The 14,663-nt window shown below is 43.2% G+C and overlaps 1 protein-coding gene across 5 annotated transcripts in view; it reads right to left on the reverse strand.

The window, feature by feature from the left end:
• Positions 1-8,280: 8,280 nt before the first annotated feature.
• The window catches only part of ERG (ETS transcription factor ERG), a 277,876-nt gene continuing 271,493 nt past the window's right edge, over positions 8,281-14,663 (reverse strand). For all 5 annotated transcript variants that reach the window (XM_004062800.5, XM_055373832.1, XM_004062799.4 and 2 more), the window contains one exon: positions 8,281-10,236. In XM_004062800.5, coding sequence (XP_004062848.1) covers positions 9,716-10,236 — 521 coding nt within the window. In that variant the 3' untranslated portion in view covers positions 8,281-9,715. The remainder of the gene's footprint in view (positions 10,237-14,663) is intronic.

Raw genomic sequence — 14,663 nt, forward strand, 5'->3', positions numbered from 1 at the left:
TGTTATTGTCACCTTTCTATTTCACAGCAATGTGAGATATCCTCAAATATGCTTTTACATCCCTCATCCTCAAATGTTTAGATCAGCCCCGAATATTTACATATTTTTCAGCAATTGTTTAATATAACCTCTACCCAAGGAAGAGATAGAAGCCACTTGAAAAAAAGTCTTAGGGACATCTCCCAAAACTGCTTATTATTTGAATGGCTTATATTTTAAAATGTGTGCAGCCAATTTTTCGCTCTCTTGTGCTCCAACCCTTCTTCATACCACAGGCTGTGGGGGTCTGCCCCACAGACCCTGACCCAATGACAGATGAATAATGTACACTGACACACAGATATTCTGCTTTGCCAGTCCAGCTAAGTGTCTCAGCTGCTTACAGACTCCCTGGAGAGTACTGTAAACAGTTGTCGACCGGCTAGTGAGACTCACATTTATTTGGTAAAGATTAATTGACAAAGGCTCGAGTCAACACCACTACAGGGTAATTGACAATGTGGACTTCCCGAGTAGAAAGCAATTAAGCACCTGTGGTAAATCAAAGGTTAGTCTTCAGACCACATGAGTAAACAAGCTAGTTAGAAAAACTCTCCACATTCCTTTGTTACTACTTTAATATATTTAACTAAAGGTAAAGGGACCAGGCCACCTTCAGACAGATCTATTACCGAAGTTATGCAAACTCTCAGGCCTTCCAAGAGAGTCTGTGGCTATTACTATAACTATCTTTAATATTTTTCCCACCAGCCTGATTGAACCCCTACAACAGACTATGGTAGGTCAGACCCAGAAGTGCCATGACTTTTCAGACATGGTCCACATGTGTAGCAAGATGCCCCAAGCCCCACTCCTCAGTATTTTTTGGTTCATTAAATGCAAAAAACGAACATTCTACTTGGCCTTATATTGTTTTTTAAACCACAGACTGCTTGGGTTTTGTTTTGTTTTGTTTTGTTTCCATCACTAGTATGTTTTGCTCCTGAAGATTGTTTTCTGACCCCATGCCTTTGCTCAAGAAAAAAAAAAAATTCCCTGCCTGGAATGCATTTTATTCATCAAAACCCTTCCCTTTCTGAAATATCACCTCCTTCAATAAGCCTTTCCTGCTCAGCCCACTATATGAGTATCCTCATACTCAGAAGCAGCTCACACATGCTAAGCTGCCCTACTCCAATTAAGAAGAAAATACTAACAGAGCATCTACAGCTTTCATTCAAGGAAGGCTGAGTACTTGTTAAGATCATTTTTTCTAAGTTCACTTAGCTGTTAAAGCAGCAAGCGCAGGATTTGGATCAGGTTCTGTTTGATTCCAAACCCACCATGAGGAGCCACTGTGCTGTTTTACCTCTGAGAAAGACCTGACTTAAAACTCGACCTCTATGTTATGAGAGTCAGGATCATAGGATGGGGAACCACGATAGGTGCATGCATGTCTTGTCTTGCATTAGAGATTTTTATGTACATTTTCCCTTTCTAGATTATAATCTCTCCAAGGGCAAGAACTCCCTAACACCTTTCTGTACCTCTTATATCGTTGTGACATCAAAGATTCTTAGCAAATGCTTGTTAAGTAAATGAGAGCAGACATTCTTGCTCCCCACTGATTTTATCTTGGATTCTAATAATACAGTAACCTTAGTTCCAAAAACCATTCCCACAGAGCCCGACACACAGTGGAACAAAAGCTGAGAATTGGATTGAAGAACTGGATTGAGAAAAGGAAACACTTTGGTGAAATCACAACCTGTAAACAGACCTCAAAACATAGTGTTCACTCAACTGAAGCTGAACGTTCTATAGCCTGGGTTCATTTGGCTTGATTGCGCATCACTTGTTTACTTGGTGTGTATAACACTCCACAGGAGACACAGGGTCCTTTTATAGGCATCTCTACTGTGGGTCTGTTGTGGGCCCCGGGTAGTCATAGTCCCACTGTCTTGCTCATTATCCTCCTGCATCTCCAACACAACTGGACATCACACACTAACTTAACAATTCAGCCTCCTTCCAACTGTCTTACCCCTTCTATCTAGTTTCTTCCTGCCTTACTTAACTTCCTAGCATCATATGAATAATCATTTGTTTGTTTGCTCATCCTATTGTGGTTGCCCATCCTATGATCTTAACAAGTACTCAGCCTTCCTTGAATGAAAGCTATAGATCCTGTTAGTATTTTCTTTTTAATTGGGGTAGGGTGGCTTAGTGAACATGGACCTGACAGTGTTGGTTTAAAATCCAGTGACCATTGCATAGTTCCACTTTAAAATGCCCTATGTCACATGAGTGTGAATGCACAGAGGCACAGACAGGCCCAGGCTCTCAGGTTAGAAAATAGGATGAGGGGAGGGATTTCTTCTAAAGAGAACTGTGGAATTGTCGGATGTGAATCTGGGCCTGTTGTTCATTTCTCGCTATGCATGTTTCCATGGGACGGACACTCAGTTGTTACTCTTGCTCTCTCCCACCACTTCCGCTCTCTTTCACAGGAGGAGGCGGGTCCTACCCTGATGGAAACCGGTTCTGGTCTCTGTCCAATGGGAGTCGCTTCCTGTCCTGCACCTTCCCAACCACATCAGTGAAAGGGTGGAAGTGCTGGTCTGCCCACTGCTGCAGGCTTAATGCATGTTCTTCCTACTAGGAAAGGGACGTTTCCATTTTCATCCACCTGACTCCCGAGTTGGTTGCAAAGATGGAAGAAAGGAACAGCCATTTATTCTCCTGGAGGCAGGCCCTGCCGGACCTGAGAGGGCCTTCCCTCTGACCCTAAGCATCAGAGCGGATGGAGGCAGAAAATCCTGAGGCCGCTGTATGGTGGGTCTCTTCACAGCCATGGGGCCCAGCCCCACTCGCCTCCACCAGGTTATGGCCCAGCAGCTGGGACTCGGCCCAGAAGAGCACCTGCAGCACGTATCCTGTGTTCTCCATCAAAGCGGCCTGGAGTCCGCCTGCGTCCCCAGCAAGCAGCACTCCCGCCCTAAAACCAAAGGGCGCAGCAAGGAAATGGGAGGGCTGCGCTTTGCTTCCTGTCTGATAACTACCAACAACCGGGCTTCTACCCAGCATGGCTAGATAAGGGGAGGGCACTCCATTTGACATGCCCTGAAGACTGTCCAAGCGATGGCTTAGGAAGGCCATTCCAATTTCAAGTCCTGAAAGTTGTAAGATTTTTCTGTGACTTAGAGTGATTTATAACATAGTTTAACCTCTCAAAGCTTCACATCTGTAAAATATGGATAAAACTATCTCAAAGCGGTATTGTGCAAGTTAAATGAAAAAGATAGTGTATGCACATTGTTTGGCACTAAGCTATTATTATTATCAAAAGTAGTAGCAATTAGTATTATTGTTTAAAGGAGAAAATGATATCCATTGGGAGGCTCCTCTTTGGACCTGAAAGCTTAATATCTGGAATTACTTAGAACTGGAATGCCAGCCTCCGCCTCCTGCCAGCAGCCTGCTGCCAATTCTGATGAGACAGCTTAGAAACCATTGCCCTGATGCCATAGAAAAGAAGAGGACAGCTAGCCTTTTCCTTTCTCTTCACCCTTAATTTAAAAAGGTTGGGCAAGTTACACATCCACCCACCTCCAAACCTTTCAAACAAGTTTCAGTTATATTCTTGCCGAGTAGAAAAACCAAAAATTAATAAGAGAACTTACTTAAAATAAAAAGTTGTTAACATCTTAATACATCCTGGCCTTCCAGTTAAGAGACTTTACAGAATGGTTCATGACTTCTACACCAAATTCTTTCTTGTATATTTTGTCTACACCCCACCCCTTCCTTAGCCTCAACCTCATGAGTGCAAATGGAAATCAGCCCTGGCTCCTGGCCTCCCATGACTACCTGGAGGTGGAAATTGTTAGTCTGGAGTGGGATTGAGGGCCCCTGAGGCAGACTGACACTCTTTCTCTTTTTTTTTTTTTTATTATACTTTAAGTTTTAGGGTACATGTGCACATTGTGCAGGTTAGTTACATATGTATACATGTGCCATTCTGGTGCGCTGCACCCACTAACTCGTCATCTAGCATTAGGTATATCTCCCAATGCTATCCCTCCCCCCTCCCCCCACCCCACAACAGTCCCCAGAGTGTGATATTCCCCTAGACTGACACTCTTTCAGCTGATGCATGTCTAATGCTGAGCAGGCTGTGACCAACCACCCTCAGGACATGTTTTTATGCAAGTGTGCTGTAGGGGGTGGTCTTCCTCATAAGTGAGAAAACATGGAAGCAAAGTTCATTTATCCCATCAGTTGGCTGCTTCTCACCATTCACCTGGGCCCTGCAGTGCTGAGAAAATAGGATGTATTTTAATCTCCAAGCAGACTGGACTCCAATCAATTTAGAGACACAGAGCCACAACATAATTCAATTTGGGGTGATTCCACTGCCTCTGTAATGTCTAAAGCCCTAATGTACTGCTGACTCTTAGGACAAACTGGCACTGATCAAGAGTGAGGCCACTAAGCCATCACTGATTTCAGACTCTCACCCCTGACTTTCTATGTATGTGTTTATAGACAACACTTAATATTTCACAGAACCCAAGTTGCACTGGACCGAAGAAGACCTAAATAGCCATGTAGTCCATGTGCTGCCAAACACCTGGCAAATAGTTGCATGGTTGTTAAATAAGCACACCTCATATCCAGGAACTCCTGGACAAAGGCTGACCATTCCATTTGGACCTCCTCCAACTTCTAAAAAGCTTTCTCTTGAATTTAGCCAATGGGCATCCCTGCTGAGCCCACCTTTAGTCCAGATGTTACCTTTCTGGATGTTCATTCATGCATATAGCTGCAAACGTTTTCCGACAGCTTGATATTGCTAGGCACTGTGCTGGGTCCTGAATCAATGGGTGATAAGGGTAATCCCACTTCCAGCAGAGACACTGCCAGCCCCTCCTTGACATGGTCCTGGGTTCTCTCATTCCCCTTGTCTCTCCCCACTGAACCTGCACTAACTGTCCTATGTCACTCTTTAAGTGTAGGCCCAGAATTGATATTGCAGTCTAATGTATAACAAATAAGCCCTCGTTTGTGACCTATTTCAGAAAATGCAACCTAAGATTGGGCAGTCATGTCACCTTCCCGTTTAATTTTCTGTCCATATGAGGCAAAATAGCTTAAGATTAAGAAAAAGCTTTTGGAATTAGCTAGCCCTGGAACAAGCATTTGTTGCACCTCTTACGCTGGAGAGCTGGGCAAATTGTTCAATCTGTCAAGACATTTTTTTTAAGTGTACCGTGGGGGCAGTTGGAAGGAGTAATGAGGCAGTGTGTATACAGCACCTGACCTAGTCATGGCTCATTAAAAGCTGCTATTCTACATCTCATTGCTGTCATCTCCAAAACGCTGAAGTCTTTTCACATGTGCTGCTGCTCCATCAAACTCCCAGATGTTTTGGGGAGGACTGGATGGAGGTCCTAACACCTTCAAGATCTAACCCGTCACCTCAGCCTGTTCTTTGGCATCCTGGATGTGTCACATAACCTATTGTCATCTCAGCCCCATGGCATTTGGAGCTGAGATCAGGATAGCTTCTGTATCCTCATCTGAGTAAAGTATGACCAAGTAAGTTCAAGGGCCGCAGCCTGGGGTTTAATCCTGCGACCTCCCTTCTAGACGAGCATCCATTTTTTAATTAGTACTGTTTGGCTGTGCTTATTCAATGAGTCACAAACTTGTAACATCTCCAGATTGTTTTATGAAGTCATATCAGGATGAAATTCTGGCTACCTACTATTTCTGTATTATCTTCTTTAGGAAACATGCCGTGTGGCTACAGAACATGAAAAAACCATTTTTTTTCCATAAAGTTTCTACATATAACATGCTTCCTGCAGAAGTTTGTAATTCACATATTCCAGCACTAATTATAATCAGGTAATATTATGACTTTCTCCAACAGAATAATAGTTTAACATTTTTTTGTGAGAAGATAATGATGTTTTACTCAGTAAAATGAATTTAAAATTATAAGTTAGAAAAGTTTATCTAGTTGTTTCTATATAGCATTAATCTGGGCTACTTTGTCAAAAATTTATTTTATTTTTGAATCAGGGTGTCACTCTGTCACCCAGGCTAGTGGCATGATCACAGCTCACTGCAGCCTTGAACTCCTGGGACTGCAGTTGTGCACCACCATGCCTGGCTAATTTTTGTATTTATTTGTTTTTTTGTAGAGACTGGGTACTCTCATGTTGCCCAGGCTGGTCCTGAGCTCCCGGGCTCAAGTGATCCACCCGCCTCTGTCCTTCAAAGTGTTGGGATTACAGGTGTGAGTCAACAAGATTTCTTTAAACCAAGGTTAAGATAAAAAGAAGGCACAGAATTTGGTGTATTTTTGAATAGTCCAAAGTAATTTTTATTCTCTAATTAGTCGCCTCACGACTTTATTTGAATGAATTAATGAGAAGCTAAATAAACTAGCTTTTTAAAAAATATTTTCTTCTCTTTCTCCAGGCAATGGGTCACTTTGGGGCGCTGCAGAACATCTGTGCTTTCCCTGTGCCCCATCACCTTCCCAGCTCCTGAGCTGTAGCCATCTCTGCTGCACCTGCTGTCAGAAGGCAGCTCCTTGGGTTCCTGCTCCTGGGTTGCAGGTGCCACATCCGTGCAGAAGGCTTAGGAGAAGCAGTGAGCCTTCTAACTGCAGCAGTCCTGACAAAGCACTTTGTGAACCCCTCCGGGACATAAGGGCATCAAACTAGGAACAAAAACACAGTCTTGACTGTGATTTGGTGATTTTACCACATACAAAGCCTGAAAGACAATTGAAGACAAGAAAAGAAGACAAATCTCTTGCCAGCAGGAGTAAGATTGTACAGGAGTCTGAGTATACATCAGGGCAAGCCAAGAGACAGGGACAAACAGAGAGAAAATGTTCATGCAATTATGAATATGACCTAGAGGGTGCTTTGGAATTAGATTACAACAGTAACAGAGAGTTAATGCCATTTTGAAGCAATTTAAGAATTATGTATTTGAAGGAACTCAGTATTATCATGTTATCCAAAATTATCCCAGTTGCTCATAAGACTTGCTAATAACCTGGATTAGGGGTGGAGGGTTGAGGGATCTAATGGAAAACATCTGTTAAAATTGAATATGATAATCATGTCTTGTTTTTATGATCTTGCTCATGAGACAGTCTTGAAGAGAGAACTGAGTGATTATCCAAGTAAATGTGTATTTCTATGCAGAATGTAGGTGTCTTGACTTTGCATTCCAAAATAAAAATGACTGATCTTTTCCATTAGCACAGTTTGGGTCAGCCTAACTGCCAGCTTTCATGATTGTATTTATTTATTTTCCCTAAGGAGATACGGGCACTTTGTGGGCCTTCCCAGACTGCTGCAAAATGACGGATGGTTGGGCTCTGTCTAATCCAAATGACACGGGGTGTCAGGAGCATTGGTAATCGTATCCTGCCGACTTCAAAGCCCACTGCCAAAACATCCACAGCACAGAGATTTGGCAACTTCACATAATCATAGCAAAAGGACTGCAACGTGAAAAAACAGGCCCTGAAACAGCTATGAAAAGGGCCAATTCAGAAACCTATTCAGCTAAGATGTTTCAGCTAGCGCCTTCGCACGGTCACCTTGTATTTTCACCTTTTGAGTTGCCTTCACCTGGACCAAGGTTGGCAGCATTTGTGATTCAAAGAAAAGATGCCCATGGAAACTGACTCTAGATTATGGAAATAAACATTGTCTTCAAGGGATAGCCAGCAACATCAGGCTCAGGGCTAGTGAATCCCAAGCCACAGTGCCCAGGTAACTCTGATGTAGCAGGACTAAAGCTGTCTACCTAGTGAGAGCTCCTGAAAGAGAAACCCCGCAGCAAATCTAGACATTATCCCTTGTTTCTGTAAAGTGAGAAATTGCAGCTATCCATGACGCTTTATTTGCCAGTAATAATACAGTTTGCCTTACGAGTGGTAGCTTGTTCACTGTTCAACAAATGTATTTTAATCATAGCAGGAATTAAGGGTGATTTGTGACCAGGTGCTGAACTAGAATTTCTCAATGACAACCCCAGCTTCATAGGCCTCTTTCCATTCCAGGCATAAATATGGAGGCTCCAATGTGAAACCTGGGGTCCTTCTGTTCCAAAAGGGGCTAGAAATAAAAGACAGGAGGGGAGGCAAGAAGGACCTGGAGAGGCTGACGGCATTTGGGTGCCAAACATCCTATTTCCTTGGCTCTCCCTTGCACAAGTTCCTGGACAAAGTAAAATTATAACACAAAATCCACAACATTCAGCACATGTTTTCATTAAGCAACTTTAGTCACTAAAAAAAGTGCAAATGCAGACTCCTGTATAAATCTGATTTGCCATGCTAGGCCAAGCTTATTTTATTACATACATTCTGCATTCTAAGAACTAATAACTTCATATTGTAAACATTAAGCATACAGAGTTAAAATTCAAGGCCACATTATATCGATTGTCTCTTTTGTCGTGTGTCTTTGGCTGGCCGAGATCAACTCGTAGTGTATAAATGCATAAGTTATATAATTATTATATAAAAAGGGGGAAAAAACATTGACTTGTATACTTCATTCTGACAAACGCACAGCGTTCGCGACTCAAAGGAAAACTGGAGGCCGCCTACCCAAAATGCCTGCGTGATTTCTGATTGTGGCAGCCAAGAAGGCCATCTCTTACCTGACCCTGTGGAGAACAAAGCCCCCACATAATGATGAGGTCCTGAATGTTTCTCTTAAATATCAGACAATTCCAGTTAAAATTTTCATTTGACAAACAAAGAAAGAGATGCGCATTTTTGTTTCTGAATTCTACTACTTCCCCTTTCTCCATTACGCTGTGTCCTTTCTCCTAACACTGGGTTTGGTATAACACTGACTGCATGAACCCTCGAGTCTCCATAACTCATTGTACACAGTCCCCAAATGTCCTGAGTCCAGTCTTCATTGCTTGAGAAGTTTCTTTCCCAGCCCTGGTCTCCTCCTTCTCTGCCTCTTCCTCCTCCTTCTTCACCCCTCTGTCTACAATCACACGCTCACTCTATACACATCCTCAGTCCCACCTTTTAGTTCATAGTCCCGGTAATACTGTAAAGGAGTTGGAAACTTTGGGTCATCTTCACAGTTTGAGAAAGCTGACAGCTGTCCATCAAACGGAATGTATTTGATTTCAACCAAAACAGCACATGCCATGCAGTTGCATATCAACGTCTGTTGATGGGCCACAGTCTCTCTCGTGTCTTTTCTCTTGTTTTTGATATGTTTCTATTTTTAAATACAGGTAGTTTTCCTTAAAATGGCATTATAAACGGTATGTTAGGTCAAAACTGTGTTGTTTCTATTGCTTTAGTTTCATCCCAGTTTGCATTAGTGGGATTCCAAACTCTACTCTAAAGTTTATACATTTCTTAAGACCACTTTCTTTGGCACTTTGTCCTTAAGACTTCATGCTTCTACATACACTGTCTTTTACAAGGTCAGTCCACAGATGATATGTCCATATTCGTGACATTTTTAGCATCCTCCTCATTTCTGTAGTAAGACTTCAGTAACTCCCTCCCAAGAGTCTTTGGATCTCTTCCCCGGCTTCCCTCCCCAGCCCCAGTAAAGCTTTTTTCATTCCTCTTGAGGCACTTTTGATTCATGTTCTCCGATAGAGTTTGTGGCGATGGGCTGGTGAATGCACGCTGATGGGAAAAGCCTCCGTCAGGTCTTTAGTAGTAAGTGCCCAGATGAGAAGGCATATGGCTGGTGGGGAGCCTAGTGTTGGGGTATATACCCCCAGTTGGTGAATTCCAGTATGGGTTTGGGGCAGCAAAAAAACTGGAAGATGTCACGGGGAGGGCTGGAGGGTGGGGCGCCACAAAGTTCATCTTCTGTGGGTGGGCGTGATAGGAGCCCATGTACGGGAGGTCTGAGGGGTACTTGTACAGAGATGACTCCGGGGGGTGGGGCTGGAGGGCCTGGGCGATCCCGTGGAAGTCGAACTTGTAGGCGTAGCGCTTCCCATGGACCTTGGTCATGATGTTCTTGTCATAGTAGTAACGGAGGGCGCGGCTGAGCTTATCGTAGTTCATGTTGGGTTTGCTCTTCCGCTCTCCCCAGCGCCGGGCCACCTCGTCGGGATCTGTCATCTTGAACTCCCCGTTGGTGCCTTCCCAGGTGATGCAGCTGGAGTTGGAGCTGTCCGACAGGAGCTCCAGGAGGAACTGCCAAAGCTGGATCTGGCCACTGCCTAATGAGGTCAGGAGAGGAAGGAAAACTCCAGTGAGCACAGGTTCCAGGGGAAAGAGGCTCTCTGTGATGACGGAAGGAGGTGCTATTGGTGTGCCGCCCACATTCCCTTCACCAGGACTGTCCGTCCATCCCTCAGCTGCAGGGGTGCGGACTGCTCTCGTTCCATGGCCACCCACTTCTCCAGAGAACTGCCCTTGCCTGAACAGAGCCGCCGCCTCGCCCACCCCCAGGTATCCCACAGCTGGGTGGACTGAACAGGGTACCATGGGCCGGCCCCCTTGCCTCAAGGAAAGACCAACTCCATGACGCTATTCAGGCTTCAGGGCTCTCGTGGGATTGGGCTGAAACAGCGTCCAGCTGCAAGGAGGCTTGGAGGAGGCCAGAAACTTCCTTAGCGCTGCCCCTGCAGCACTTCCCATTCTCTCTCTCCTGAGAACATGCCGTTAATCAGTCACCTGCACAAGCAGGCTTACCCCAAGCTCTGCATCAAGGGAACCCGACCTAGGACGATGATCTAACAGATTCAAGACCTAGACGGAATGCAGCGAATTCATATGGGGCAAAGTTCAGGCTGGTTCCATCCATTTCTGACGTCCTTAAAAGAACGGCCAGATCAACCTGGTGTTTAGGGGATGAAAGAGCTATATATATTTTTTTCCTATTTTGTGAAGCACAAAGTACTGTTATGTGGATGGCAATAATGACTTAATGCCATTTATATTGGCTAGGTCAAGTAAGATAATAAAAGTTAGATTTAGGAAATGAACTTCTAAAAGTTTATGGAAAAAAATCGAGAATGGAAGTAAACACCATTATTTCTAACATAACATTTTGCTGGCGCTCAGAAAGCAATTCTGTCAAAACTTTTCCTAGAACAGAATTAACCCACTCAAAATGAGGAAGTTCAGAAAAAAAAAAAAAAAAAGCTGGCTCTTTTTCAAACCAGATCACCCAGTTCCAGTATTTGGGCAAGTGCATCGTAACGGAAACCAGTGCCTTGCCTGTGCGCTGCAATGCCAATTGTGTTAAGCAGCATTTCCAGAAGAAAAACCCCAACAATGAGTGACTGCAAGTCCCCTTGGGAAGCTGAATGAGACTCTTCCTTTGTCAAAGAGATCACATTTAGCTGGGTGGACAAAGTCAGAATTTTCTTGATTTCATTGAAATCATACAGATACAGCTTTGTTTTATGAAATTCAAAGAAAAATCCAGGCACATCATTCTAGCTGCTATGTTACAATACTTGAAGATAATTTATGGCTCCCTAGAAGACAGCAGCATGTAAATATTGACAGCAGTATCAGTACCAAGAGAAGCTAAGCTGTGCTGAACATATTTCAGAAGCTTAAGAATGGATGGGAGGTGGGTCTTTCCTCCCAAATTCCAGTTATAGCACTGCCTTAGACTTATTACCAAAAGATTACCTGTTATTATATTGTAAGCAATATCAATCGATGTGATAAAATGATTAAAGTAACTTTAACTGACATCTACTCAGGGAATTAATATAATGTAAAAATCAATTTTAAGTTCATTTTCTTCTAAATCCTCGCTAGCCTCCTGTACATATCACCCAACTTATAAACTCTTCTTTGCATGTTGGCTACATGGAAATGGATATTTTTGTGAATTTATCCATACAATAGCACTGTGAGAAAGGTCAGCTTTTTCTGAATCTATGCTGGAAAGTGCTCATTTTCAGTCTAGCAACACATTTGAAATGTATTAACAGCTTGTAGCTCATTGCAGTGAAGCCTTTGCTTTTTCAGAACCACATATACAAACTGTTCCCAATCAAGTTTTGTTGCCTCCAACATTTTATTAATATGCATTTAGAAAATACAAAGAATGGTATGAGAAAACCATATGGTCTTAGTATATATATTGTAACCAAAAAATTACAACTTGAAAAAATTCCATATATGACCTGGGAATAGGAAAAGGCATGGATTTTTGATTTAACAGTCTAACAGATGCTTCAATATAAACACATACGGTTGTTTGAAAATAAATATTCAGCGTCAACTTTCTCCCATAGAGAAAGCAACTCCACAGACCTGCCGAAATCACACTTGGAATCTACTCAAACCTTGGCATTGCCTCTTAGCAATCTGTCCCTCACCCATTTCTCTTATAAACGTGTGTAGGACAGAATCAGTGGACAAAAGTGATGTCATGCCTCTCCTATTTCTGAAGAGTTAGAAAGCAGGGGACCTAAATTTGTGGCAGCAAACTCTATGCCCAAAGGATGGATGAGCTAATTTCTCACTTGACTATTTTACCCAGTAGCCATAAAGACACAGGGCTCAGGACTGTGAGAATTTCAAGGGAGGGTCTATAGAAATAAGAGATTTGTAAGCAAAATTCATCAGCTTTCAAACCTTGAAAGAAACCTGGAAATGCAAAATCAGTGAATGCTTAAGTAAATGGTAGAAAGAGTAACATCATGTCAAACTCATTAATTGTTAAATTTAATATTTGTAACAAAATTCGCTGCATTTTGCAGTGTGTAGAACAAAATTTCTCACTGCAAGAATTCTCAAAAATGAACAATGGTTGTTAAAAAATCGTCAATGGTAAAGGAATTATTCTCAGTCATAAAATTTTAAGAGCAATTTTTAAATTCTTATTTTACTTCCAAAACAATAACATTTAATGTGTGACGAGGTGCATTTTAGAATATAGAATAGAGATTTCAAAACAAGAATGCTTAGGGTTTAGGAAAGCCTAAAAGTGGCTTGGGTCACTCATGGGCCAAACCAGGATTTACAAAGAGAAGTTCCTGAAAGACAAGAGCTTTCATTGAGTAGCATCACCACCTCTACCTTAGGACTCACCTTTCTCGGGTAAACCCTTCAGATCTATTTTTTTTTTACTCTCTCTTAATAACATCCTTGCGATGTCAGTAAGGAGGAACTAATTTTTTCTTAGGGTAATTACCAAAATAAAACATATTTGGGGGTAAAAAACAGTGGCAAGCAGCACTGTCCACCTACAGAGAACCCTGTGGGTGAAAGGGAGCGGCTGTGGCTTTTAAGAAGACAGAGGCACTCCTTTAATTTTACAGAGGAAAGTAATCTCCTAATATTGTTAAAAGAAAGGGAGAGAAACAGGGTAGCAAAGGGGTACAGACTGAGCAAAAAAGGGGGCAAAAAAAAAACTAAACGGTTTACAAACCACAGAGCAAAGCAGAGAGCTGCAGAGTGACTCAGCAGCTGTGAGTCTGGTGGAAACAGCATCCTGGTGCAAAGCCCTGCAGCCGTCAGCTGATGAACAAGGGCAGTAAATACAGCCGTGAGGGGCCCCACCAGTACCATGGTGGCAGTGGTTTGGGGCCACTTTCTCTAGAAGCCAGGGGTGGTGCAGAAGATCCCGCGTGCGTGGCCTGGACCCTCTGCAAGGCAGCAGGTGTGTCCAGCAGGTGTGTCCTGAATGGAAGTCTCTGTCCCGAGGCTCAGTGAGGCTCAGGCACCACTTACTGGAGGGGAAGGAAAGCATGGTGGTAGGGAGCACCAACTTTGGAGTTGCCACTGCTTCAGCTGAATCCTGCCTCTGCCCTTTGTGGGACGTTTGGCAACTCTCGCAGCTCTCTCTGCCTCAGTATCATCATCTGTAAAGTGGGGGTGATGGTAATAGTACTATCTTGCAAGATCATGGTAAGGATGAACTCAGTACTTGAATGGTCTTGTCATAATTTCTTTGGGCTGAAAATCAGAGTTTAAGGAAAGATAACACTCCTCTCCTATAGCCAGGAAATGCCTAAAGAAAGAGAAATACTGTTCAATTGGCCTATTGAACCATGAAGAAGCTTGAAACGGTGCTATTCTCGGGCTGACTGATATCCTCTGAAAGCTTACTGTGTGCCATGCACCATTCTAAACGCTTTACATGTATTGGTTTATTTAATCCCCACAGGAATCATGTGATTAGTCCATTGGAGAAGTGACGAAATTGGAGCTTAGAGAGGTAGACTGACTTATTTTGCTCAGCGTTGGCAAGGGTTGAAATCCAGACTCTAGGCTGCCATGCTTAATCACTGCGCAAACTTGCTCTCAGGCCTGGTTTATGCACACCTCTGTAGCCTCCTCAGGTCCTTTCCATGTTGTCCCCTCCCTGGGGGACTCCCACTGGAAGACTGCACACTCCCACCTCCTAACAAATGGGAAAACATCCCTAGCCTGGTCTGTCGTTCTGCAAGAGGCAGGATGTATTTTCATGTGCACCATTGAAGAGTATCCAGTTAGCATCAAGGAAGCCTCTGAACATAACCCAACGAAGCTCTTTCATTAGAGGAACCATGTTAGATAGATTCTCAGCTGCTCTGATGGGATGTAAAGGAGCTGTGTTGCTTATAACTGATCCATGATATCAGAATGCAGGGACACACTGTTCTCAGCAGGAAAAGTGATGTCCAAAGTACATATC

The sequence above is a fragment of the Gorilla gorilla genome, chromosome 22 (assembly GCF_029281585.2).
Source record: "Gorilla gorilla gorilla isolate KB3781 chromosome 22, NHGRI_mGorGor1-v2.1_pri, whole genome shotgun sequence".
NCBI classification, from domain to species: domain Eukaryota; kingdom Metazoa; phylum Chordata; class Mammalia; order Primates; family Hominidae; genus Gorilla; species Gorilla gorilla.